This window comes from Pristiophorus japonicus, chromosome 1 (genome assembly GCF_044704955.1).
Source record: "Pristiophorus japonicus isolate sPriJap1 chromosome 1, sPriJap1.hap1, whole genome shotgun sequence".
Classification (NCBI taxonomy): Eukaryota; Metazoa; Chordata; class Chondrichthyes; family Pristiophoridae; genus Pristiophorus; species Pristiophorus japonicus.
Genome location: NC_091977.1, coordinates 431,803,015 through 431,830,073, shown reverse-complemented (window position 1 = coordinate 431,830,073; position 27,059 = coordinate 431,803,015). Strand labels below are relative to the sequence as shown.

Sequence of the window (27,059 nt, the reverse complement as noted above, 5' to 3'; positions counted from 1 at the left end):
ATGGAGCAATGTGATGTGATACATTTTACGAGGAAGATGGAGAGGAAATATACAGTAGTACTAAAACTGTAAAATGAGTAAAGGAGCAGAGAGACTTAGGGGTTCAGCTATAAAAAAAAAATTAAAAGTGGGGACAAGTTGATAAAGCTGTTAAAAAAGCATGCGAGATCTAGATTTTGTAAATAAGCGGATTAAGTACAAAAGCAAAGAAGTACTGCTAAACCTATACAAATCATTGGTTAGGCCACAGTTAGATACTATGTCCAGTTGTTGATGCCTGACATTTAGAAAGATATCAAAGCCATGGAGGGGTTACAAAAGAGATTTACCAAGATGATACCAGGAATGAGAGGTTTTAGTCATTAGGAGATTAGAAAATCTGGTGTTATTTTCATTACAAGAGAACATTGGATTTGATACAGGTGTTTCTAATTATGAAGGCTTTGACAAGATTCCGGGCGTGGAGTTCGTCCTCTCGGCTTACGCCGATGACGTGCTCCTCACGGTAGAGGATCCCGTCGACCTGCGGAGGATGCGTGAGTGCCAGGAGATTTACTCGGCTGCATCGTCCGTCAGGATCAACTGGGAGAAATGTTCCGGACTCCTGGTGGGTCAGTGGCGGGTGGACTCCCTGCCGGAGGAGCTCAGGCCTTTTGCCTGGAGCACGACCCATCTCCTCTACCTGGGAGTCTACCTTAGCCCCGACGAGGAAGCCTGGCCGGTGAACTGGCAAGAGCTGGAGGCCAAGGTCGCCGCTCGCCTAGGGCGCTGGACAGGACTGCTCCGAGTGCTGTCCTACAGGGGTCGAGCGCTAGTCATAAACCAGCTGGTGGCCGCCATGCTGTGGTACCGGCTGGTCACTTTGACCCCTTCCCCTGCGTTTGTCACCAAGATACAGAAGAAGCTGGTGGACTTCTTCTGGAACAACAGGAAGCACTGGGTCTCTGCCGCGGTCTTGAGTCTCCCGCTTAGGGAGGGCGGTCAGTCGTTGGTGTGCGTCAGCACCCAGCTAGCGACTTGACCCTGCAGAGATACGTTTACGTCGAGCCCCCTCCTAGGTAGCATGCGCTGGCGACGTATTTCTTCCGCCAGCAGCACAGCCTCAACTACGACACGCAGCTCCTGTTTGTGAGCTCGGGGGGGCATCAGGACCGTCGTCCAGGGGCTGCCTGTCTTTTACCAGGAACTCATCAGGGTCTGGAACAAAGTCTCCACCAAGCGCAGCTCTCCAACGGCTGGAGTGGTGGCTGTCCTGCAGGAGCCGCTGCTCAGGAATCCGTACCTCCACAACCGAGGTTTTAGGTGGCAGTCAGACGAGAGGGCTGTGGCTGCCGAGGTGACCAGGGTCAGGGACCTGCTCGATGGCGGAGGAGCGGGCTGGATGGCGCCAGACATGCTGGCACGGCGCCTAAATTCGGCCGACGTCCACCACGCTAGGTGTGTCGAGGAGGCTCAAGCACGTGGGGAGATCCCGTCCGAACTGAACCCCGTCCGGACAGAATTCCTCATTGGCGCCAAACCCCGGAACCTCCCTCGGGAGCCGGTGCCTCACAACTTGAGCCGCCTCGGGGAAATCCCCTCCGTGCCTTTCAGTTCTGCACGGAGGGATTTCCTGTATGGGCTGCTCCTGCACACTCTCAACCTTGCCATCCTCGTCTGCCGTCTGGACACGCCATGGCGTACCATCTTGCCATCCGGAGGAGGCGGGGGTCCCCGATGGAGTGCACTCTACGCGGGTGTCCTCCCACTATTTATCGGGGACTTGGCCTGGAGGGTGGTGCACGGAGCAGTCCCGTGCAACAAATTTTTAAGCCGGTTCACGGGCTCCCAGGCCGCCTGCAATTTCTGCGGTCTGGAAGAGTCCGTGTTCCACGTTTTTAGTGAATGTACGAGGTTGCAGCCCCTGTTCCATTATTTAATGGGGCTGCTCCTCAATTTCTGGCTGCACTTCAGTCCCACACACCTGATTTTTCGGCACCCTGTGCGGAGGGGAGCGGGTAGGTCCGAAGGCCTCCTTGTAGGACTGCTCCTGGGCACGGCCAAGGGTGCCATCAGCCGGTCCAGGCAGCGGGTGGTCGAGGGGGTCGTTCAGTCTGACTGCCTGCCTCTCTTCGCGCCTACATCCGGGCCAGGGTGTCCTTGGAGATGGAGCACGTGGTGTCCACCGTTACGCTCGCGGCCTTCCGCGAGAGGTGGGCGCTGTTGGGACTGGAGTGCATCATCACCCCCGGCAACCAAATTTTAATTTGATTTTATGTTTTAAAGTTTAATTTGTTTTAATTGCCGGGTTTTAGTGTCCCCCTCCCCTTTTATAGGGGGCACTTGTAAATTATATGATTTTAATGCCCAAAAAAAAAAATCACAAAAAAAACCCACAAAAGAAAACAAAAATTTTTTTTTAAAAGAGGGCAGTTAAAAGTGTCTGGAGTGTCCCCCAGATCGGGGAGCACTCGATCTAATGTTTATTTTGTCCCCCAAAAGAGTTGACAAGATAAATTGGAACAAAGTATTTCCAGTAGTTGGTCGGTCAGGAACTAGATGGTAGAAATTTAAAGATCACCACCAAAAGAATGAAGTGTGAGGTAAGGGGAATGTTTTTACACAGAGGGTTTTTAGGTGATGGAAAGCTTAACAGAAACAGTGGTGAAAGCTGAATCCATAATAGCTTTTAAAAAAGGAATTAATGTTTGAAAAATAAAAATTTTAAATGATATCTGGGGAAAGAGTTGGGGAATAGCACTGGTAACTCGCACTGGCACAATGGGCAAATGACCTCCTTTGTGCTGTAAAGTTTTGTCATTCAATGAACATGTTACATAAGTCTATAAATTACTGTTGACAATATTAGCGGACAGACTCTTAGGGCCCAAGTTTCCACATGATTTGCGCCTGATTTTTAGGAGCAACTGCTGGAGACCGGACTATCTTAGAAATCGCAATTCTCCACATTTTTTTTTCTGCAGTTCTAGTCAGGTAGAACAGTTCTACTTTGGAACAGAATTTTTTCTTCAAAAGGGGGCGTGTCCGGCCACTGACACCTGATTTGAAAGTTTCCACAGTGAAAACGTACTCCAAACTAAAGTAGAATGGAGCAAGTGAAGATTTTTGTAGAACTGAAAAAACCTGTTCTACACATTAAAAAATCAGGCGCAGGTTACAAATTAGGTGGCCAGAACGAGGTGGGGGGGAGGGGGGAAGGGAAGTCATTAAATTCTATAATAAATCCTTATTTATACTTATACAAATATTATACAAATAAATCCAACCTGAATAAACATTTATAAGCAAAGAAAAGATTAAATAAACCATCTTCTTACCTGTGTGAAAGTGCTTCAGGCAGGCCTTTCGGGACCGAAGGCTGAACGGGCCGGCCCGAGACTTCGGGCAGGGCCCGTCCCCAGCACCAGATTTACAGGTAGGTGGCGTTGGGTTGGGTCGGGTCGGGTCGGTTCGGTTCGGGTCGGGGGGGGAGAGAGAGGGGGGGAAAGGGAGGAAGAGGGAGAGAGGAGAGAGAGAGGGGGGGGGAGGAGAGAGAGAGAGAGAGGGGGGGAGAGAGAGAGGGGGGGAGAGAGAGAGAGGGGGGGGGAGAGAGAGAGAGGGGGGGAGAGAGAGAGAGGGGGGGAGAGAGAGAGGGGGGGAGAGAGAGAGAGGGGGGGAGAGAGAGGGGGGGAGAGAGAGATGGGGGAGAGAGAGAGAGGGGGGGAGAGAGAGAGAGGGGGGGAAGAGAGAGAGAGAGGGGGGGAAGAGAGAGAGAGAGGAGGGGGAGAGAGAGAGAGAGAAAGAGGGGGGGAGATCAGGTCGGATCCAGTCCGGGAGCGGGAGTCGGGTCGGGTCCAGTGGGGGCGGGGGGGGTCGGGTCGGGGGGGCGGTTGGGTCGGGGGGCGGGGAGCGGGAACAGGAGCGCAGGTTGGGTCCAGTTGGGTTGCGGGAACAGGAGTGCGGATCGGGTCGGGTCCAGTCGGGGGGGGCGGGGAGCGGGAACAGGAGCGCGGGTCGGATCGGGTCAGTCGCGGGGGGGGCGGGGGTGGAGGCGCAGGTGTCGGGTCTGGTCCAGAGGCAGGGGGCGGGGGGGAGCAGGTGTCGGGTCTGGTCCGGAGGCAGGGGGCGGGGGGGAGCAGGTGTCGGGTCTGGTCCGGAGGCAGGGGGCGGGGGGGAGCAGGTGTCGGGTCTGGTCCGGAGGCAGGGGGCGGGGGGGAGCGGGTGTCGGGTCTGGTCCGGAGGCAGGGGGCGGGGGGGAGCGGGTGTCGGGTCTGGTCCGGAGGCAGGGGGCGGGGGGGAGCGGGTGTCGGGTCTGGTCCGGAGGCAGGGGGGGGCGGGGAGCGAGTGTCGGGTCTGGTCGGGGGGGGGGGGAGCAGGGGAGCAGGAGCTGGCCGTGGGAGGAGCCTTATTCACGCAGCCCCAGTGAGGCCATTCAGCCAGGGCTCGGGGCTGCGTGCTTCGGGCCCCTCCCACACAGTTCGGTGCCTGGAGCTACTGCACTTGCGTGCCCACTGTAGCATGCATGTGCAGAGGTCCCGGCACTGTTTTCAGCGCAGGGACCTGGCTCCGCCCCCCCACAGCTCGTGCTGGCTGCGCCGAGGGCCAGAGGACCTGCAGGTAGATGGAGAATACCGAGGATTTTTTTAGGCGCGTGTGGAAACTTGGGCCCTTAATGTACTTTTTTAACATTCCTTTGTCTTCTATTGTAGCAGAGGTGTTACCCAATTAAAATACTGGCTGCTTTAAAGTAATAACAAATGCACTTAATGAATACAAACATAAATAGATTTCACTTTGAACAATACAACTATATTAAAAACCTGATTTCTATATAAAATCTGTTAAATAGGGTACAGTTCTCATTCAATAGGTAACTTCCTCAGAACTGCTGGGCACTTCCTCAGAACTGCTCCTGCTCCATTTCCGTAACTTCGCTGAAAGTGCGGCAAAAACCCAATTTATGCGTCTAAACAAGCACCGGATCTTTCAACTTCGGCGGGGGGGTAAAACAGGTGATATCGAATTGGCCGTCTGTTATTTGCTCCGCCTGGTTTTCCTCTCCACGCCAATGGGCTATTTGTACAACCGTCAGCCGATGCAATATCCCATGTTTTACGCCATTGTTGCAGCTTCCACCGCACTTCTGATTAAGTTACAACGGTGGAGCAGGAGCAGCTCTGAGGAAATTCCTGGCCATTGGCCTGGAATTTGTGGTCAGCAGCGAAGCAAAGGCGTTCGTCACTGGCTGTGAAGTAAGCTTCGCTCAAAGATCTCACGATCACTGTGGTGAGAATTTTGGGTTGCTCACGCATAATTGAAATCAATGGAAGTTGATGGAGATTCCCAGCGACGAGCTGCTATGATGTCAACAAGTGGTCTAAGCAGCCAATCAAAACACAGAATTCTCAGACAGCGAACGAGGAAGTGGGTAAGCTCTTAAAATTCTAACTTTTTAAAAATGTTAGAGAAAGGAAATCAAAGATTGGGGCTCTCACATGGGGAAAAGGCAAACCTGAAATAAAGATAAACAAACTTAAAAAAAATTAACAGTTTTTAAGTTTCTTAAAATGATTTAAGTGTTATTAAAATGGATAAGTTTGACACTGCACAAAATTAAAATTCATCTTTCAGGGCCATAACCTTTGTTTAGCAGTCAATACGCTGTTAATACCCTGTTAATACCCCAGTTACACCTCATCTCTTTGTGTCTAACTTTTAATAGGGTATTTAACAGCATAATTAACGCAGAAGAGCCGAAGTTTTCATCATGATTTGAGAGATTACACTGATGGCCGGCTCTGTGGTACGGTGGGGCACAGCGCAGCCTGTGGAGGAGCAGTGAATAACAGACTGTAACTTCAAGATTTTCACACATTAGGCTGCGCCTGTGTTAAATCCTGAAGTTGCTGTCAGTTTCAAAGGCGAAATGATGACCAACATTGCTAATTCGGCGTCATCAGGACCGCAAATTCCGGGCTAATATTTCACTCAAGATGGTTTTGTAGGTATTTTGGATTTTAAAAGACAGCTATTTCTTACTTTCAAATCAAGTGGCTTTAGAGTTGACTTATTAGATCTGAGTTTATGAAATTATGCTCTGGGCATGGTTCCGCAGATACTGGAGCCCATATCAGGAAATCATAGGTGCACTCCCACCGAAAGCGCACATTCAGAAAATCAAAATGAGTAAAACCAAATGAAAAACTTACTTTGTCCACCCTGATATTTCTCTGCTGTTCCAAATCAGATAATTCATTCATAAGTTGGTTGTGTAATTTTTCCACTGCTACAAGCTGATCCTGAATTTCTGACTCCCGAGTAGTATAAATATTAAAGAGAGCTTTGGCATCGATTATGTCCTTTCTATTAAATAGAAAGATTGTGTGTTATAAAGCAGTTATGAAGCTTGTATAAACCTTTTTCTCTTTCACAGAAACAGTTTTGTCCACAGATTATGCATAGGGTTCAGTGCAAAAATTTTAAAAAAATATAAATAACCTAACTAAATGAAAAAGTAATAATCCAAATAATACAGATTATCTTAATATTAAACAATGATCCTCAACTAAATATCTAGGGGTATCACAAAAAAACAGACACACACATAATTTTTTACGTAAAGTTATGTACTGCCTTTTATAATATTTTTGAAATATGTTAACCCTTTAATAGTATTTTCAATGTAGGCTTCTCTGACTGGCATTGATCAGTTGATAATAGTTAAACAAGCCACTACCTTCATTAAAAAAATGTTTAGCAAACAATTCTTCCTTTGTTTGTAACACAAAAGGCATTAATATGAACCCATCAATTCATAACTTACATGTTATAACAACAATAAGCGATACTTATTTGAGCTTTCCTGGCCCAAAATAAGTGCTGGTGAGTTGGAGGGTGAGGTTGAACGTAACCAGATTCACATTTAATTAATTTACACTAAGTACTCAGAATCAGAAATAAATTACATACCAGTTGTAAACTACCATGAACTTAATAACGTATCATGCAGCGAAGCTCTCCATGCAAAGAATAAAAAGTGTTTTTACAAGTGATAACTATGAAAGAAGGAACTCCCATTGATAGATCCTTACTATACAGTATAAATGCACACGAGGCTCATGCTTGAGAGAAGGTCAGTCTGTGACCTGTCCTTTATTCCTTAGCACTCCAGTGATGAAGGTCGGTGGAGCTTCCCCTTTTATACCTGAAGGTCCAGGTTAGGAGTGTCTCCCACCTAGTGGTCAGTGTTCTCACGGTGTACAACTTAGGTCAGTTTATACATGGGTTACAATGCTGGTTGAATACATGACATTACCTCCCCTGCCAAAGTATTATTGGGATCACAGGTTGAGTCTCTCTGGTGGTTTACACTCTCTTGTAGAGCGCCTGAGTTGGGGCTCCGGTTGTTGGGCGCTGGCCTGAGTGTCTGCCGTTTGCGGTGCCTCAGGCCTACCCAGACTGCCCACAGTGATTGGGCTCTCCTCCCTTTGGTTCCGGTGTTCGGTCACCTGTGGTGGAGTGAACTCTACATCGTGTTCTTCCTCTGCTTCTTCTATGGGGTTGCTGAACCTCCTTTTTGTTTGATCCACGTGTTTGCGGCAGATTTGTCCATTGGTAAGTTTAACTACCAGAATCCTATTTCCCTCTTTGGCAATCACAGTGCCTGCGAGCCATTTGGGCCTTGCAGCATAGTTGAGGACGAAAACAGGATAATTTACATCAATACATCGCGCCCTCGCATTCCTGTCATGGTAGTCATATTGTGGCTGGCGCCTGCTCTCGACAATTTCTTTCATAGGGCGTATAAGGGATAACCTGGTTTTGAGCATCCTTTTCATTAGCAGCTCTGCGGGTGGAACCCCTGTGAGCGAGTGTGGTCGGGATCTATAGACCAACAGGAGGCGTGATAAGCGTCTTTGTCGAGAACCCCCTTGGATTCTGAGTATCCCCTGTTTGATTATCTGCACTGCTCGTTCTGCCTGGCCGTTTGAGGCCGGCTTGAACGGTGCCGTTCTGACATGGTTAATTCCATTGCCTGCCATGAAGTCCTGGAATTCGGTGCTTGTAAAGCATGGGCCATTGTCGCTGACCAAGAAGTCCGGTAGACCGTGGCGGCGAACATTGCCCGTAGACTTTCTACCGTGGCAGAGGATGTGCTTGAATTTACAATGTCACACTCGATCCATTTGGAGTAGGTGTCGACTACAACCAAAAACATTTTTCCCATGAAAGGACCTGCGTAGTCCACATGGATGCGTGACCAAGGCTTAGCGGGCCATGGCCAGGGGCTAAGGGGGGCTTCCCTGGGCGCATTGCCCAGCTGGGCACACATGTTGCACCTGCGAACACAAAGTTCCAGGTCTGCGTCTATCCCTGGCCACCAAACGTGTGACCTGGCAATTGCCTTCATCATGACAATGCCCAGGTGCTCATTGTGGAGTTCTCTGATGAACACCTCTCTGCCCATCTGGGGCATGACTACGCGGTTTCCCCACAGTAGGCAATCGGCCTGAATCGAAAGTTTATCCCTGCGCCTGTGAAATGGTTTAAATTGCTCAGGGCATGCCCTGTACGTGGCTGCCCAGTCCCCATTCAGGACACATTTCTTGACTAGAGACAATAGCGGGTCTCTATTTGTCCAGACTTTAATCTGATGGGCTGTCACGGGTGAGCCTTCACTTCCGAAAGCTTCAACAGCCATGACCATCTCAGCAGCATGCTCGGTAGCCCCTTCAGTGGTGGCTAATGGGAGCATGCTGAGTCCATCAGCGCAGTTTTCGGTGCCCGGTCTGTGCCGAATTGTATAGTCATAGGCGGCTAACGTGAGTGCCCACCTCTGTATGCGGGCCGATGCGTTTGCATTTATGGCCTTGTTGTCGGCCAAAAGGGACATTAGGGGTTTGTGATCTGTCTCCAGCACAAATTTCCTGCCTTTTCTAGCATCCCGTAATCCCTTTCTGCCTGGGACAGACTCCTGGAGGCATAAGCTACTGGCTGTAACTGACCCTTGACATTGACATGCTGCAACACGCATCCGACACCATAGAATGATGCATCGCACGTTAACACAATCTTCTTACATGGGTCGTATAGTGTTAACAGAGTGTTGGAACATAACAAATTGCGTGCTCTATTAAAAGCCCTTTCCTGGCTGTCCCCACAGACCCATTCGTGACCTTTATGTAGGAGCACGTGTAGCGGCTCTAGCAGCGTGCTCAATTTGGGAAGAAAGTTACCAAAATAGTTCAGGAGCCCCAGGAAAGAACGCAGCTCCGTCGTGTTACGGAGTCTGGGTGGTCTCTGGATAGCTTCCGTCTTGGACGCAGTAGGGCTGATCCCGTCTGCTGCAACCCTCATCCCCAGGAATTCTACCTCTGGAGCTAGGAAGACGCACTTCGCCTTTTTCAGTCGCAGTCCTACCCGGTCCAGTCTGCGTAGCACCTCCTCCAGGTTGTGGAGGTGTTCTTCAGTATCGTAACCCGTGATGAGGATGTCGTCCTGAAAAACCACCGTCCCTGGAATCGACTTGAGGAGGCTTTCCATATTTCGCTGGAAGATCGCGGCAGCCGAGCGAATCCCGAACGGACATCTGTTGTACTCAAACAACCCCTTGTGTGTCGTGATGGTGGTCAGGTTCTTCGACTCACTCGCCAGCTCTTGGGTCATGTAAGCAGAGGTCAGGTCCAATTTTTTTTTAAAGTTTGCCACCGGATAGCGTCGCAAAGAGGTCCTCTGCTCTCGGTAGCGGGTACTGGTCTTGGAGAGACACCCGATTGATGGTGGCCTTGTAATCACCACATATCCTGACCGACTCATCCGCCTTGAGCACCGGCACGATCGGGCTCATCCAGTCACTGAATTCGACTGGCGAGATGATGCCTTCCCTCAGCAGGCGGTCCAATTCGCCTTCTATCTTTTCCCGCATCACGTACGGCACCGCTCTAGCCTTGTGGTGTACTGGCCTGGCGTCCGGGTTTATGTGAATCACTACCTTGGCCCCCATGAAAGTGCCGATGCCGGGTTGAAATAATGAGTCAAATTTGTCCAGGATCTGTGAGCATGATACTCGCTCCATAGAGGAAATTGCATTGACATCGCCCCATTTCCAGTTCATGACAGCAAGCCAACTCCTCCCCAGTAGTGCGGGACCGTCCCCTGGGACAATCCAGAGTGACAACCTGTTCTCCGAATCTTTGAGAGTCACGACTACAGTGGCGCTGCCTAGCACTGGAATGATCTGCTTTGTGTAAGTCTGTAGCTGTGCGTCAGTCGCCGATAATTTTGGCCTCCTGGCCTTGGACGCCCACAATTTTTCAAACTGTTTGATACCCATCAGGGACTGGCTGGCACCCGTGCCTAGCTCCATTGATAGTGGAATGCCATTGAGGAGCACTTTCATCATTATTGGTGGCGTCCTGGTGTATGAACTGTATACGTGCTCCAATGAACTCGCTGAACTTCAGCTTCCAGCGATTTACCCCAGCGTTCATTTCTGCAATTTCTGCAGATATTTTTCTCATCTCTGCAAACTCCGGCTGAGTGTGTGCCTCCACGCCTCCAACATGAGCTGTTGTTGGAAACAAAAGGTCCTTTGCCAGTCGATCGTCCCTGACTGCCCCTGTTATTGTCCTTGAGTGCGCCATTAGCAGGTGTTGATGGCCCCATTACTGGCCGCATTGTCCCTTGCAATGGCGTGAATGGCCGTTCAACTTGCCATTGTCTCTGTCGAACTCCCCCTCTGGGCTCGACTACAGGTTGGGGCATGCCCGATTGCCCTTGTCTGTCTGGAGAACTGTATGCTGCTTTAACAATGTTGAATCTCTGTCCCAACCATTCCTTAACACAGTACCTCTCGTCTGTTCTGCTCGTGGCCATGCTCGCGTGGTTTAAATCCCAGTTTCTCGTCGCCATTGATAGGTCTTTACTATAAGGTATAAATGCACACGAGGCCCATGCTTGAGAGAAGGTCAGTCTGTGACCTGACCTTTATTCCTTAGCACTCAAGTGATGAAGGTGGGCCGAGCTTCCCCTTTTGTACCTGAAGGTCCAGGTTAGGAGTGTCTCCCACCTTGTGGTCATTGTTCTCACAGTGTACAACCTAGGTCAGATTATACATGGGTTACAATGCTGGTTGAATACATGACACCCATAAATTCAAAAATTAATGTACCACTCTAAGAAAATATACTGCTGCTGCTGAAAATCAAAATATTATGACAGTCTTGCTAATTGTGTGAAAATTGATTTATCTTATAATAGCTGTGGTGTTACAATAATACTTAATTACTGTTGCTCTTTTATGTGTTACAATAAAATCTTATATATTAAGACTGCTTCCTTTGACCCCAAGTTATTAATGAACCAAAATACAGAAATTTTCTTCACTGGTCTTATAAATCGCAGGAAGTACTGAGGTTGAAAATTTGACACATTCCCACTGTAAACGACCAGAAATTCAGCTCAGATAATGCAGTTCCTGGCGTTCTCCAATAAGTTTCCGCAGCACCTCATTTGGGGGTGGGACATAGAAACGTAAGAACAGGAATTGGCTATTCAGCCCCTTGAGCTGGTCCTGCTATTCAATTAGATCATGGCTGATCTGTACCTCAACTCCATTTACATATTGTAAGACAATTCAAATCTGACATAGCAAAAATGGTTACAAAGTAATTCCTTTATTGTGTTTGACAAGGTCCAGATACATGTAATGTCTTTAAGCAGACACAGAGAGAAATAAACACAATAATGCCATATTGCCCTGGGTAGAGACGTAAACGTTATTGAACCTTTCAATCCTGACTCTACAAATTGTTAAGGAAAGCTCAAGATCTTTAAGAGTCACTTGTGACACACACTGTCCTTACTGATTCATTATGGCATGACAATTGTTATTGTGAACAAGACCCCAGAAATGAGGTAGTTCCTTACAAAACACCAGATGCCAACTTGTCTACCATCCTGGCCTATTGTCTGGAGTGGAACTAAACTACAGAACCAGTGGGAAGCTGTTCAACCTACGCCGTCTCCAGACCAGGTCTAAGGCCACCCCAACCTCTGTCGTCAAGGTACAGTACACGGACAATGCCTGCATCTGCGCACGTACAGAGGCTGAACTCCAGGACATAGTCGACGTATTTACTGAGGCGTACGAAAGCATGGGCCTTACGCTAAACATCAGCAAGACAAAGGTCCTCCACCAGCTTGTCCTTACTGCACAGCACTCTGTCCCCCAATCATGAAGATCCACAGCGCGGCCCTGGACAACGTGGACTATTTCCCATATCTCGGGACTCTCCTATCAACAAGAGCAGGCATTGACGACGAGATCCAACACCGCCTCCAGTGCGCCAGTGCATATTTGGCCGCCTGAGGAAAAGAGTGTTTGAAGACTAGGCCCTCAAAACTCCCACCAAGCTCATGGTCTATAGGGCTGTAGTAATACCCGCCCTCCTGTATGGCTCAGAAACATGGATCATGTACAGTAGACACCTCAAGTCGCTGGAGAAATACCACCAACGATGTCTCCGTAAGATCCTACAAATCCCCTGGGAGGACAGACACACCAACATTTGCGTCCTCGACCAGGCCAACATCGCCAGCATCAAAGCACTGACCACACTTGATCAGCTCCACTGGGCAGGCCACATAGTTCGCATGCCAGACACGAGACTCCCAAAGCAAGCGCTCTACTCGGAACCCCTTCACGGCAAACGAACCAAAGGTGGGCAGTGGAAATGTCACAAGAATACCCTCAAAGCCTCCATGATAAAGTGCGACATCCCCACTGACACCTGGGAAACCGTGGTCAAAGAGCGCCCTAAGTGGAGGAAGCGCACCCGGGAGGGCGCTGAGCACCTCGAGTATTGTTGCCGAGAGAGTGCAGAAATCAAGCGCAGGCAGCGGAAAGAGCATGTGACAAACCAGCCCCACCCACCCCTTCCCTCAACGACCATCTGCCCCACCTGTGACAGAGAATTGGACTGTATAGCCACCTAAGAACTCATGTTAAGAGTGGAAGCAAGTCTTCCTCGATTCCGAGAGACTGCCTATGATGATGATGATGTCAAGATGGTCTTAGCTATCTCGTTTCACAATGTGACAATAAAATAAAAGTGAAGGCACGAATCACACATCTTGCACTTTCAGCACAAGCTAAGCAGCACAGTCAGTTAAATTGTACCCTGAAAAATTAAACCCTAAATCCTCCTGGGAATGAACAACTTTAACCATTTCATTATTTCTAGCCGCAGTACAAATCTACATGCTGTCAAAAAGTAAAAAGAAAGCAAAAACCTTAATCATATGAGATGAAGCCAAATCTTAACCCTATGTATATATGTATAAACGAGTAAGGTATCTTACACCACCTTTTCTCCATAATCTCTTGACACCCTTACCAAACAAAATTCTATCAAACTCAGTTTTGAAAAGTTCAATTGACCCAGCATCCACAGCCTTTTTGGGGAAGGGACATCCAGCTTTTCACTGATTTCACTCTTAAATGGCCGAGCTCTAATTTTAAAGATCTCAAATAAATTTGTGCTGTCTGTAAACTTGGATATACAACTCGCTATACCATCATCCAAGTCATTAATTGGAGGAAGGCCAAATTCAGCGGGTTGAGAATGGATCTGGCCCGGGTAAATTGGAATCAAAGACTGGCAGGCAAACCTGTAATCGAGCAATGGCTTGCCTTTAAAGAGGAGATGGTTCAGGTACAGTCAAGGTACATTTCCATGTGGGGGAAAGGTAGGGCAACCAAAGCCAGAGCTCTCTGGATGACAAAAGAGATAGAGAGTAAGATGAAGCAGAAAAAGGGGGCATATGACAGAATACAGTGAGAACCAGGCTGAATATAAAAAGTTCAAAGGGGAAGAGAAAAAAAACTAAGAAGGTGCAAAGAGCGAGTATAAGAACAGATAAAAGGGAATCCAAAAGTCTTCTATAGGCATATAAATAGTAAACGGGTCGAGGAGGCGGGAGCTCGGAGCAGCGCGAGTCCGGGGTCGGCGAGAGGCCTATAAAGGCCAGCGGGAGTCGAGCAGTTCGAGCAGTCAGTCGAGGAGGCGGGAGCTCGGAGCAGCGCGAGTCCGGGGTCGGCGATAAAGGCCAGCGGGAGTCGAGCAGTTCGAGCAGTCAGTCGAGGAGGCGGGAGCTCTGAGCAGCGCGAGTCCGGGGTCGGCGAGAGGCCTATAAAGGCCAGCGGGAGTCGAGCAGTTCGAGCAGTCAGTCGAGGAGGCGGGAGCTCGGAGCAGCGCGAGTCCGGGGTCGGCGAGAGGCGTGCCGGTGCAGCTACAGGGAGAAGGCAAAAAAACAAAGGTGACGTCACAGCCTAGGGGGTAAGTGATTGGCTGGTGATTGGTGAGTAGTTTTTCTTTTTCTTCTTATATTGGTCAGTAACTTTTAACATTGTTATTACCAGTTTAAGTGTATCTAAGGGTTAAGGCATGGCAGGAGAGCTCGGTCGGGTGTTATGCTCCTCCTGTACCATGTGGGAACTCAGGGACGCTTCCGGTGTCCCTGACGACTGTGTGTGCGGGAAGTGTATCCGCCTCCAGCTCCTGACGGTCCGCGTTACGGAATTGGAGCTGAGGGTGGATTCACTCTGGAGCATCCACGATGCTGAGAATGACGTGAGTATCACGTGTAGTGAGTTGGTCTTACCGCAGGGAAAGGGTCCACAGCCAGATAGGGAATGGAAGACCAGCAGGAAGAGTAGAGCAAGGAAGGTAGTGCAGGGGTCCCCTGCGGTCATCCCCCTGCAAAACAGATACACCGCTTTGGGTACTGTTGAGGGGAATGACTCATCAGGGGAGGGCAGCAGCAGCCAAGTTCATGGCACCGTGGCTGGCTCTGCTGCACAGGAGGGCAAGAAAAAGAGTGGGAGAGCGATAGTGATAGGGGATTCAATTGTGAGGGGAATAGATAGGCGTTTCTGCGGCCGCAACCGAGACTCCAGGATGGTATGTTGCCTCCCTGGTGCAAGGGTCAAGGATGTCTCGGAGCGGGTGCAGGACATTCTGAAATGGGAGGGAGAACAGCCAGTTGTCGTGGTGCACATTGGTACCAACGACATAGGCAAAAAAAGGGATGAGGTCCTACGAAACGAATTTAAGGAGCTAGGAGCTAAATTAAAAAGTAGGACCTCAAAAGTAGTAATCTCGGGATTGCTACCAGTGCCACGTGATAGTCAGAGTAGGAATCGCAGGATAGCGCAGATGAATACGTGGCTTGAGCAGTGGTGCAGCAGGGAGGGATTCAAATTCCTGGGGCATTGGGACCGGTTCTGGGGGAGGTGGGACCAGTACAAACCGGACGGTCTGCACCTGGGCAGGACTGGAACCAATGTCCTAGGGGGAGTGTTTGCTAGTGCTGTTGGGGAGGATTTAAACTAATATGGCAGGGGGATGGGAACCAATGCAGGGAGACAGAGGGAAACAAAAAGGAGCCAAAAGCAAAAGACAGAAAGGAGATGAGGAAAAGTGTAGGGCAGAGAAACCCAAGGCAAAGAACAAAAAGGGCCACTGTACAGCAAAATTCTAAAAGGACAAAGGGTGTTAATAAAACAAGCCTGAAGGCTTTGTGTCTTAATGCAAGGAGTATCCGCAATAAGGTGGATGAATTAATTGTGCAAATAGATGTTAACAAATATGATGTGATTGGGATTACGGAGACGTGGCTCCAGGATGATCAGGGCTGGGAACTCAACATTCAGGGGTATTCAACATTCAGGAAGGATAGAATAAAAGGAAAAGGAGGTGGGGTAGCATTGCTGGTTAAAGAGGAGATTAATGCAATAGTTAGGAAAGACATTAGCTTGGATGATGTGGAATCTATATGGGTAGAGCTGCAGAACACCAAAGGGCAAAAAACGTTAGTAGGAGTTGTGTACAGACCTCCAAACAGTAATAGGGATGTTGGGGAGGGCATCAAACAGGAAATTAGGGGTGCATGCAATAAAGGTGTAGCAGTTATAATGGGTGACTTTAATATGCACATAGATTGGGCTAGCCAAACTGGAAGCAATACGGTGGAGGAGGATTTCCTGGAGTGCATAAGGGATGGTTTTCTAGACCAATATGTTGAGGAACCAACTAGGGGGGAGGCCATCTTAGACTGGGTGTTGTGTAATGATAGAGGATTAATTAGCAATCTCATTGTGCGAGGCCCCTTGGGGAAGAGTGACCATAATATGGTGGAATTCTGCATTAGGATGGAGAATGAAACAGTAAATTCAGAGACCATGGTCCAGAACTTAAAGAATCGTAACTTTGAAGGTATGAGGCGTGAATTGGCTAGGATAGATTGGCGAATGATACTTAGGGGGTTGACTGTGGATGGGCAATGGCAGACATTTAGAGACCGGATGGATGAAGTACAACAATTGTACATTCCTGTCTGGCGTAAAAATAAAAAGGGGAAGGTGGCTCAACCGTGGCTATCTAGGGAAATCAGGGATAGTATTAAAGCCAAGGAAGTGGCATACAAATTGGCCAGAAATAGCAGCGAACCTGGGGACTGGGAGAAATTTAGAACTCAGCAGAGGAGGACAAAGGGTTTGATTAGGACAGGGAAAATGGAGTACGAGAAGAAGCTTGCAGGGAACATTAAGGCGGATTGCAAAAGTTTCCATAGGTATGTAAAGAGAAAAAGGTTGGTGAAGACAAACGTAGGTCCCCTGCAGTCAGAATCAGGGGAAGTCATAACGGGGAACAAAGAAATGGCGGATCAATTGAACAAGTACTTTGGTTCGGTATTCACTAAGGAGGATACAAACAACCTTCCGGATATAAAAGGGGTCAGAGGGTCTAGTAAGGAAGAGGAACTGAGGGAAATCTTTATTAGTCGGGAAATTGTGTTGGGGAAATTGATGGGATTGAAGGCAGATAAATCCCCAGGGCCTGATGGCCTGCATCCTAGAGTACTTAAGGAGGTGGCCTTGGAAATAGCGGATGCATTGACAGTCATTTTCCAACATTCCATTGACTCTGGATCAGTTCCTATGGAGTGGAGGGTAGCCAATGTAACCCCACTTTTTAAAAAAGGAGGGAGAGAGAAAACAGGGAATTATAGACCGGTCAGCCTGACCTCAGTAGTGGGTAAAATGATGGAATCAATTATTAAGGATGTCATAGCAGTGCATCTGGAAAATGGTGACATGATAGGTCCAAGTCAGCATGGATTTGTGAAAGGGAAATCATGCTTGACAAATCTTCTGGAATTTTTTGAGGATGTTTCCAGTAAAGTGGACAAAGGAGAACCAGTTGATGTGGTATATTTGGACTTTCAGAAGGCTTTCGACAAGGTCCCACACAAGAGATTAATGTGCAAAGTTAAAGCACATGGGATTGGGGGTAGTGTGCTGACGTGGATTGAGAACTGGTTGTCAGACAGGAAGCAAAGAGTAGGAGTAAACGGGTACTTTTCAGAATGGCAGGCAGTGACTAGTGGAGTGCCGCAAGGTTCTGTGCTGGGGCCCCAGCTGTTTACATTGTACATTAATGATTTAGACGAGGGGATTAAATGCAGTATCTCCAAATTTGCGGATGATACTAAGTTGGGTGGCAGTGTGAGCTGCGAGGAGGATGCTATTAGGCTGCAGAGTGACTTGGATAGGTTAGGTGAGTGGGCAAATGCATGGCAGATGAAGTATAATGTGGATAAATGTGAGGTTATCCACTTTGGTGGTAAAAACAGAGAGACAGACTATTATCTGAATGGTGACAGATTAGGAAAAGGGAAGGTGCAACGAGATCTGGGTGTCATGGTACATCAGTCATTGAAGGTTGGCATGCAGGTACAGCAGGCGGTTAAGAAAGCAAATGGCATGTTGGCCTTCATAGCGAGGGGATTTGAATACAGGGGCAGGGAGGTGTTGCTACAGTTGTACAGGGCCTTGGTGAGGCCACACCTGGAGTATTGTGTACAGTTTTGGTCTCCTAACTTGAGGAAGGACATTCTTGCTATTGAGGGAGTGCAGCGAAGGTTCACCAGACTGATTCCCGGGATGGCGGGACTGACCTATCAAGAAAGATTGGATCAATTGGGCTTGTATTCACTGGAGTTCAGAAGAATGAGAGGGGACCTCATAGAAACGTTTAAAATTCTGACGGGTTTAGACAGGTTAGATGCAGAAAGAATGTTCCCAATGTTGGGGAAGTCCAGAACCAGGGGTCACAGTCTGAGGATAAGGGGTAAGCCATTTAGGACCGAGATGAGGAGAAACTTCTTCACCCAGAGAGTGGTGAACCTGTGGAATTCTCTACCACAGAAAGTAGTTGAGGCCAATTCACTAAATATATTCAAAAGGGAGTTAGATGAAGTCCTTACTACTCGGGGGATCAAGGGTTATGGCGAGAAAGCAGGAAGGGGGTACTGAAGTTTCATGTTCAGCCATGAACTCATTGAATGGCGGTGCAGGCTAGAAGGGCTGAATGGCCTGCTCCTGCACCTATTTTCTATGTTTCTATGTTTCTAAGAGAAGGGGTGGGGCCGATTAGGGACCAAAATGGAGACCTACCTATGGAGACAGAGGGCGTGGCTGAGGTACTAAATGAGTACATTGCATCTGTCTTTACCAAAGAAAAAGATGCTACCAATGTCATAGTGAACGAGGAGGTAGTTGAGATATTGGATGGGATAAAATTTGATAAGGAGGAGATACTAGGAAGGCTGTCTCTACTTAAAGTAGATAAGTCACCAGGACTGAATGGAATGCATCCTAGGATGCTGAGGGAAGTAAAGGTGGACATTTTGGAGGCACTGGCCATAATCTTCCAATCCTCCTCGGATATGGAGCTGGTGCCAGATGACTGGATAATTACAAAAGAAACAAATTTAAGGAGCTAGGAGCTAAATTAAAAAGTAGGACCTCAAAAGTAGTAATCTCGGGATTGCTACCAGTGCCACATGCTAGTCAGAGTAGGAATCGCAGGATAGCGCAGATGAATACGTGGCTTGAGCAGTGGTGCAGCAGGGAGGGATTCAAATTCCTGGGGCATTGGAACCGGTTCTGGGGGAGGTGGGACCAGTACAAACCGGACAGTCTGCACCTGGGCAGGACTGGAACCAATGTCCTAGGGGGAGTGTTTGCTAGTGCTGTTGAGGAGGAGTTAAACTAATATGGCAGGGGGATGGGAACCAATGCAAGGAGACAGAGGGAAACAAAAATGAGGCAAAAGCAAAAGACAGAAAGGAGATGAGTAAAAGTGGAGGGCAGAGAAACCCAAGGCAAAGAACAAAAACGGCCACTGTACAGCAAAATTCTAAAAGGACAAAGGGTGTTAAAAAAACAAGCCTGAAGGCTTTGTGTCTCAATGCAAGGAGTATCCGCAATAAGGTGGATGAATTAACTGTGCAAATAGATGTTAACAAATATGATGTGATTGGGATTACGGAGACGTGGCTCCAGGAGGATTTCCTGGAGTGCATAAGGGATGGTTTTTTAGACCAATATGTCGAGGAACCAACTAAAGGGGAGGTCATCTTAGACTGGGTGTTGTGTAATGAGAGAGGATTAATTAGCAATCTCGTTTTGCGAGGCCCCTTGGGGAAGAGTGACCATAATATGGTGGAATTCTGCATTAGGATGGAGAATAAAACAGTTAATTCAGAGACCATGGTCCAGAACTTAAAGAAGGCTAACTTTGAAGGTATGAGGCGTGAATTGGCTATGATAGATTGGCGAATGATACTTAAGGGGTTGACTGTGGATGGGCAATGGCAGACATTTGGAGACCGCATGGATGAACTACAACAATTGTACATTCCTGTCTGGCGTAAAAATAAAAAAGGGAACTCAACATCCAGGGGTATTCAACATTCAGGAAGGATAGAATAAAAGGAAAAGGAGGTGGGGTAGCATTGCTGGTTAAGGAGGAGATTAAGGCAATAGTTAGGAAGGACATTAGCTTGGATGATGTGGAATCTATATGGGTAGAGCTGCAGAACACCAAAGAGTAGGAGTAAATGGGGATTTTTCAGAATGGCAGGCAGTGACTATTGGGGTACCGCAAGGTTCTGTGCTGGGGCCCCAACTGTTTACACTGTACATTAATGATTTAGATGAGGGGATTAAATGTAGTATCTCCAAATTTGCGGATGACACTAAGTTGGGTGGCAGTGTGAGCTACGAGGAGGATGCTATGAGGCTGCAGAGCGACTTGGATAGGTTAGGTGAGTGGGCAAATGCATGGCAGATGAAGTATAATGTGGATAAATGTGAGGTTATCCACTTTGGTGGTAAAAACAGAGAGACAGACTATTATCTGAATGGTGACAGATTAGGAAAAGGGGAGGTGCAAAGAGACCTGGGTGTCATGGTACATCAGTCATTGAAGGTTGGCATGCAGGTACAGCAGGCGGTTAAGAAAGCAAATGGCATGTTTGCCTTCATAGCGAGGGGATTTGAGTACAGGGGCAGGGAGGTGTTGCTACAGGACCTTGGTGAGTCCGGACCTGGAGTATTGTGTACAGTTTTGGTCTCCTAACCTGAGGAAGGACATTCTTGCTGTTGAGGGAGTGCAGCGAATGTTCACCAGACTGATTCCCGGGATGGCGGGACTGACCTGTCAAGAAAGACTGGATAAACTGGGCTTGTATTCACTGGAGTTCAGAAGAATGAGAGGGGACCTCATAGAAATGTTTAAAATTCTGACGGGGTTAGACAGGTTAGATGCAGGAAGAATGTTCCCAATGTTGGGGAAGTCCAGAACCAGGGGACACAGTCTAAGGATAAGGGGTAAGCCATTTAGGACCGAGATGAGGAGAAACTTCTTCACCCAGAGAGTGGTGAACCTGTGGAATTCTCTACCACAGAAAGTTGTTGAGGCCAATTCACTAAATATATTCAAAAAGGAGTTAGATGAAGTCCTTACTACTAGGGGGATCAAGGGGTATGGCGAGAAAGCAAGAATGGGGTACTGAAGTTGCATGTTCAGCCATGAACTCATTGAATGGCGGTGCAGGCTAGAGGGCCGAATGGCCTACTCCTGCACCTATTTTCTATGTTTCTATGTTTCTATGTTACACCCTTGTTCAAAAAAGGGTGTAAGGATAAACCCAGCAATTACAGGCCAGTAATTTTAGGCTTTTAGTGGGGAAGCTTTTAGAAACGATAATCCAGGACAAAATTAACAGTCACTTGGACAAGTATGGATTAATTAAGGAAAGCCAGCATGGATTTTTTAAAGGCAAATCATGTTTAACTAACTTGATTGAGTTTTTTGATGAGGTAACAGAGAGGGTTGATGAGGGCAATGTGGTTGACATGGTGTACATGGATTTCTAAAAGGTGTTTGACAAAGTACCACATAATAGGCTTGCCAGCGAAGTTGAAGCCCATGGAATAAAAGGGACAGTGGCAGTATGGATACAAAATTGGCTAAGTGGCAGGAAACAGAGAGTAGTGGTGAACAATTGTTTTTTGGACTGTAGGAAGGTATACCCCAGGGGTTGGTACTAGGACCACTGCTTCTCTTGATATATATTAATAATTTGAATGTGAGTGAACAGGGCATAATTTCAAAACTTGCAGATGACACAAAACTTGGAAGTATAGTGAACAGTAAGGAGGATAGTCTTAGATTTCAAGACAACATAGATAGGCTGGTCGAATGGATGGACACGTGGCAGATTAAATTTAATGCAGGAAAGTGCAAAGTGATACATTTTGGTAGAAAGAATGAGGAGAGGAAATATAAATTAAAGGGTACAATCCTAAAGGGGGTGCATGGACAGAGAGACCAGGGGTATATGTGCACAAATCATTGGAGGTGGTAGGGTAGGTTGAGAAAGCTGTTAAAAACGCTTAGGGATCTTGGGCTCCATAAATAGAGGCATATAGAGTAAAAAAGCATGGATATTATGATGAACTTTAATAAAACACTGGTTCCCCCTCAACTGGAGTATTGTGTCCAGTTCTGGGCACCACACTTTAGAAACGATGTGAAGGCCGTAGAGAGGATGCAGAAAAGATTTACAAGAATGGTTCCAGGGATGAGGGACTTCAGTTATGTGGATCGACTGGAGAACTTGGGTTGTTCTCCTTAGAGCAGAGAATGTCGAGAGGAGATGTTATAAAGGAGATGTTATCAAAATCATGAGGGGTCTAGACAGAATAGATAGAGAGAAACTGTTCCCATTGGCGGTAGGGTCGAGAACCAAAGGACACAGATTTAAGGTCATTAGGAAAAGAACCAAAAACGACAAGAAATTTTTTTTTTCCGCAGCGAGTGGTTAGGATCTGGAATGCATTGCTTAAAAAGGATGGTGGAGGCAGACTCAATCATGACTTTCAAAAGTGAGTTGGATAAGTAGCTAAAGGAAAAAAATTTGGGGCTACGGGGAATGTTCGGGGGAGTGGGACTAACTGAAGTATTCTTGCAGAAAGCTTGAAGGGCTAAATTGCTTTCTTCTGTGGGTAACCATTCTATGGGCCCAAGTTTCCACACGATAAAAAACGGGCGCCCCTCCGAGTTGGGCGCCCGTTTTTCGTGCCTAAAACGGCACCTAAAAAAAAACTCGCAATTCTGGAGCGTTCTGCAGCTCCTTGTCTGCCTGGCGCGGCGCCCAGGGGGGCGGAGCCTACACTCGCGCCGATTTTTAAGTGGGAGGGTGCGGGTACTATTTAAATTAATTTCTTTCCTGCCGGCAACGCAGCGCGTGCGCGTTGGAGCGTTCGCACATGCTCAGTGTGAAAAAAACATTGGCACTCGGCCATTTTTGTAGTTCTTTGTGGCTGTTTAATTTTTGAATATTTTTTAATAAAAGCACATTGCCATCAGCACATCAGCACTTGCAGCCTTCTCACTGTCTCCTTCCCCCTCCTCCGCGGGAACAAAACGGCTGTTTAATTCACCCCCTCCCCCGCGGGAACAAAACGGCTGTTTAATTCCCCCCCTCCCCCCCCGTGGGAACAAAACGGCTGTTTAATTCCCCCCCTCCCCCCCGCGGGAACGAAACGGCTGTTTAATTCCCCCCCTCCCCCCCCGCGGGAACGAAACCGCTGTTTAATTCCCCCCCTCCCCCCCGCGGGAACGAAACCGCTGTTTAATTCCCCCCTGCGGGAACGAAACGGCTGTTTAATCCCCCCCCTCCCCCCCACGGGAACGAAACGGCTGTTTAATTCCCTCCTCCCCCCCACGGGAACGAAACGGCTGTTTAATTCCCCCCCTCCCCCCCGCGGGAACGAAACGGCTGTTTAATTCCCCCCCTCCCCCCCGCGGGAACGAAACGGCTGTTTAATCCCCCCCCTCCCCCCCACGGGAACGAAACGGCTGTTTAATCCCCCCCCTCCCCCCCACGGGAACGAAACGGCTGTTTAATTCCCCCCCTCCCCCCCGCGGGAACGAAACGGCTGTTTAATCCCCCCCCTCCCCCCCACGGGAACGAAACGGCTGTTTAATCCCCCCCCTCCCCCCCACGGGAACGAAACGGCTGTTTAATCCCCCCCCTCCCCCCCACGGGAACGAAACGGCTGTTTAATTCCCTCCTCCCCCCCACGGGAACGAAACGGCTGTTTAATTCCCCCCCTCCCCCCCGCGGGAACGAAACGGCTGTTTAATTCCCCCCCTCCCCCCCGCGGGAACGAAACGGCTGTTTAATTCCCTCCTCCCCCCCGCGGGAACGAAACGGCTGTTTAATTCCCTCCTCCCCCCCACGGGAACGAAACGGCTGTTTAATTCCCTCCTCCCCCCCACGGGAACGAAACGGCTGTTTAATTCCCTCCTCCCCCCCACGGGAACGAAACGGCTGTTTAATTCCCTCCTCCCCCCCACGGGAACGAAACCGCTGTTTAATTCCCTCCTCCCCCCCACGGGAACGAAACCGCTGTTTAATTCCCTCCTCCCCCCCACGGGAACGAAACCGCTGTTTAATTCCCCCCCTCCCCCCCACGGGAACGAAACCGCTGTTTAATTCCCTCCTCCCCCCCACGGGAACGAAACCGCTGTTTAATTCCCCCCCTCCCCCCCGCGGGAACGAAACGGCTGTTTAATTCCCTCCTCCCCCCCACGGGAACGAAACGGCTGTTTAATTCCCCCCCCACCCCCCCGCGGGAATGAACGGCTGCAGAATTCTCCGTGCCTGAAGCACTTTCACACAGGTAGGAAGATGGTTTATTTAATCTTTTCTTTGCTTATAAATGTTTATTCAGGTTGGATTTATTTGTATAAGTATAAATAAGGATTGATTGTAGAATTTAATGACTTCCCCCCCCCCCCCCCCGCACCTCGTTTTGGACGCCTAATTTGTAACCTGCGCCTGATTTTTTAATGTGTAGAACAGGTTTTTTCAGTTCAACAAAAATCTTCACTTGCTCCATTCTACTTTAGTTTGGAGTACGTTTTCACTGTGGAAACTTTCAAATCAGGCGTCAGTGGCCGGACACGCCCCCTTTTGAAGAAAAAATTCTGTTCCAAAGTAGAACTGTTCTACCTGACAAGAACTGCAGAAAAAAAATGTGGAGAATTGCGATTTCTAAGATAGTCCGTTCTCCACCAGTTGCTCCTAAAAATCAGGCACAAATCATGTGGAAACTTGGGCCCATAGATTCTACAACTGAAGGTAGCCGGAATCAACCAGAGGGGGGAGGCTCGCCTGCATGTTCTAACCCCTATGGAGGAGACGGTGCTAGCCATTTTTGTAAGTGCCTTTGCTGAGACACTGGACAGCGTCGGGGCATTGAAGATGATGGTACCCTTGCATCTAATCCTCCTCACATCCCACTTTCTCCTCAACCCACAATTTTTTCTGACTTGCAATCTGCAGATGGTGTAACTATGCATCTCTTACTTTCCCCCTTCCCCTCATCATAACCTTCCCCTTGTGCCTTTTGTCATGTATCTTACATTATTATATATAACTGTATCCTAACATGCTATACATGACTGTAATAAGATATGACCTGTAACCACCAGCTTACCTTACCACCAGGGGTGCACTTGCAAGAGACAGGTATATAAGGGCAGGTCGAAGGCAAGTGCAGCATTCCAGAGCTGTGAAATAAAGGTGCAGGTCCAGAGTGACCTTGACTTCACTACATGCCTCGTGTGAATCTGTACTGAGGGGACAGGACATTACAGTGGCGACGGGTTACGGGATTACAGAATCCACAGAATGGCGAACAACAGATCAGATGAAAAGTACAATGCGGGAGACAATTGGGAGGACTTTATAGAAAGGCTCCAGAAAAGCTTTGTAACCAAAGACTGGTTAGGCGACGATAAGGCAGACAAGAGAAGAGCCCATCTCTTGACCAGCTGTGGCTCGAAAACATACGCTTTAATGAAAGATCTGTTGGCACCCGAGAAACGAGCAAGCAAGTCGTTTGAAGAATTGAGCACAGTGGTAAGAGACTACCTGAAGCCAGCGAGCAGCCTACACATGGCCAGACACAGGTTCTACAACTACAGACGCTGTGTGGGCCAGAGCATACCCGACTTCGTGGCGGAACTTCGGAGGTTGGCTAGTTTATGTGAGTTCTCCGATGAACTGAGGAGAGAAATGCTGAGAGATTTTTTCATTGAAGGAATAGGCCATGCAGGCGTATTCCGAAAGCTCATAGAGATTAAGAACGTGACCTTAGAGGCAGCAGCACTGGTTGCACAGACATTCTTGGTAGGGGAAGAAGAAACGAGGTTGATTTACAATGCAGTTACGACAACTAACGAAATATTGGAACAAGAAGTTCACATCACGAAACAAGCTGCTACCCCCACTCACAGACAAAACCGGGAAAACAGGTTCTCGACAGCAAGCAGAAGCCAACAAGGGCCACAGGAACGGCCGTTCACACCTCATCAACCCACAATGCGAGCAATCAACTACAAACTGAGAGAAGCTCAAGAGAGATCAGCCAGACGCAGCTCATTCTTTGGGAACACTTTAAACAATGGAACAGGTCTGTGCTGGAGGTGTGGGGGTGGGCACTCGGCAAGGGGATGTCGATTTCAGCAGGCTGTTAGCAGAAATTGTGAATATACAGGGCATTTGGCCCACATGTGCAAAAAAAATGGCAGCTCGGCTGGTATACGAATCGGATGGGTTGGAAAGCGGACCAGAAGATGGTGGGGACAGTACCCGGGACACCGATGTACAGCGAGTCAACACGATCAATGGCCGCTGCTCCTACAACAGGACGCCTCCGATAATGATGAGGGTCCTACTCAACGGGATATCTGTCAACATGGAACTGGATACGGGAGCAAGTCAATCTCTCATGGGCGCTCAACAATTTGAACAACTGTGGCCGCATAAAAGAGACAGACCAAAACTCACAAGTGTCGACACCACACTAAGGACCTATACCAAAGAAATCGTACCAGTCCTCGGCAGCGCCATGCTCTCTGTCACATACAAAGGGACAGTGAACCGACTTCCCCTGTGGATTGTCCCCGGAGACCCCCCAGCACTGCTGGGTAGAAGCTGGCTGGCAAAACTAAATTGGAAATGGGATGATGTCCATGCCATGTCATTAGAGGAATGGACCTCCTGCTCAACAGTTATAAAGCGATTTGAACATCTCTTTCAATCAGGTGTGGGCACTTTCAAAGGGGCCAAAGTCAAAATCTACATCACACAGGATGCTAGACCGGTCCATCACAAGGCCAGAGCTGTACCCTATGTGATGAGGGAAAAGATTGAACATGAACTAGACAGGCTTCTGCGGGAAGGCATTATATCACCTGGGGAATTTAGCGACTGGGCAAGTCCCATCGTCCCAGTCATGAAGCCTGATGGATCCGTATGAATCTGTGGGGACTACAAATCTACCACAAACAGAGTCTCCTACAGGACCAGTACCCGCTGCCCAGAGCGGAGGACCTATTTGCCACATTGGCTGGAGGTAAAATTAGACCTCACATCTGCGTATATGATGCAAGAATTGACCAAGGAATCCAAGCTACTCACCACCATCAACACACATCGAGGCCTTTTCATGTACAATCGATGCCCATTCGGCATCAGGTCAGCAGCTGCCATATTCCAGCGCAACATGGAGAGTCTGCTCAAGTCCATCCTGGGGACGGTTGTATTTCAAGACGACATACTTATCACGGGCAGGGACACCGACTCCCATC

At 48.4% G+C, this 27,059-nt stretch overlaps 1 protein-coding gene across 6 annotated transcripts in view; it reads right to left on the bottom strand.

Moving 5' to 3' along the window:
- LOC139275532 (coiled-coil domain-containing protein 178) overlaps positions 1-27,059 on the bottom strand; it is an 846,828-nt gene that overhangs the window by 634,961 nt on the left and 184,808 nt on the right. For all 6 annotated transcript variants that reach the window (XM_070892705.1, XM_070892709.1, XM_070892736.1 and 3 more), the window contains one exon: positions 6,189-6,342. In XM_070892705.1, the coding sequence (XP_070748806.1) occupies positions 6,189-6,342 (154 nt within the window). The remainder of the gene's footprint in view (positions 1-6,188; positions 6,343-27,059) is intronic.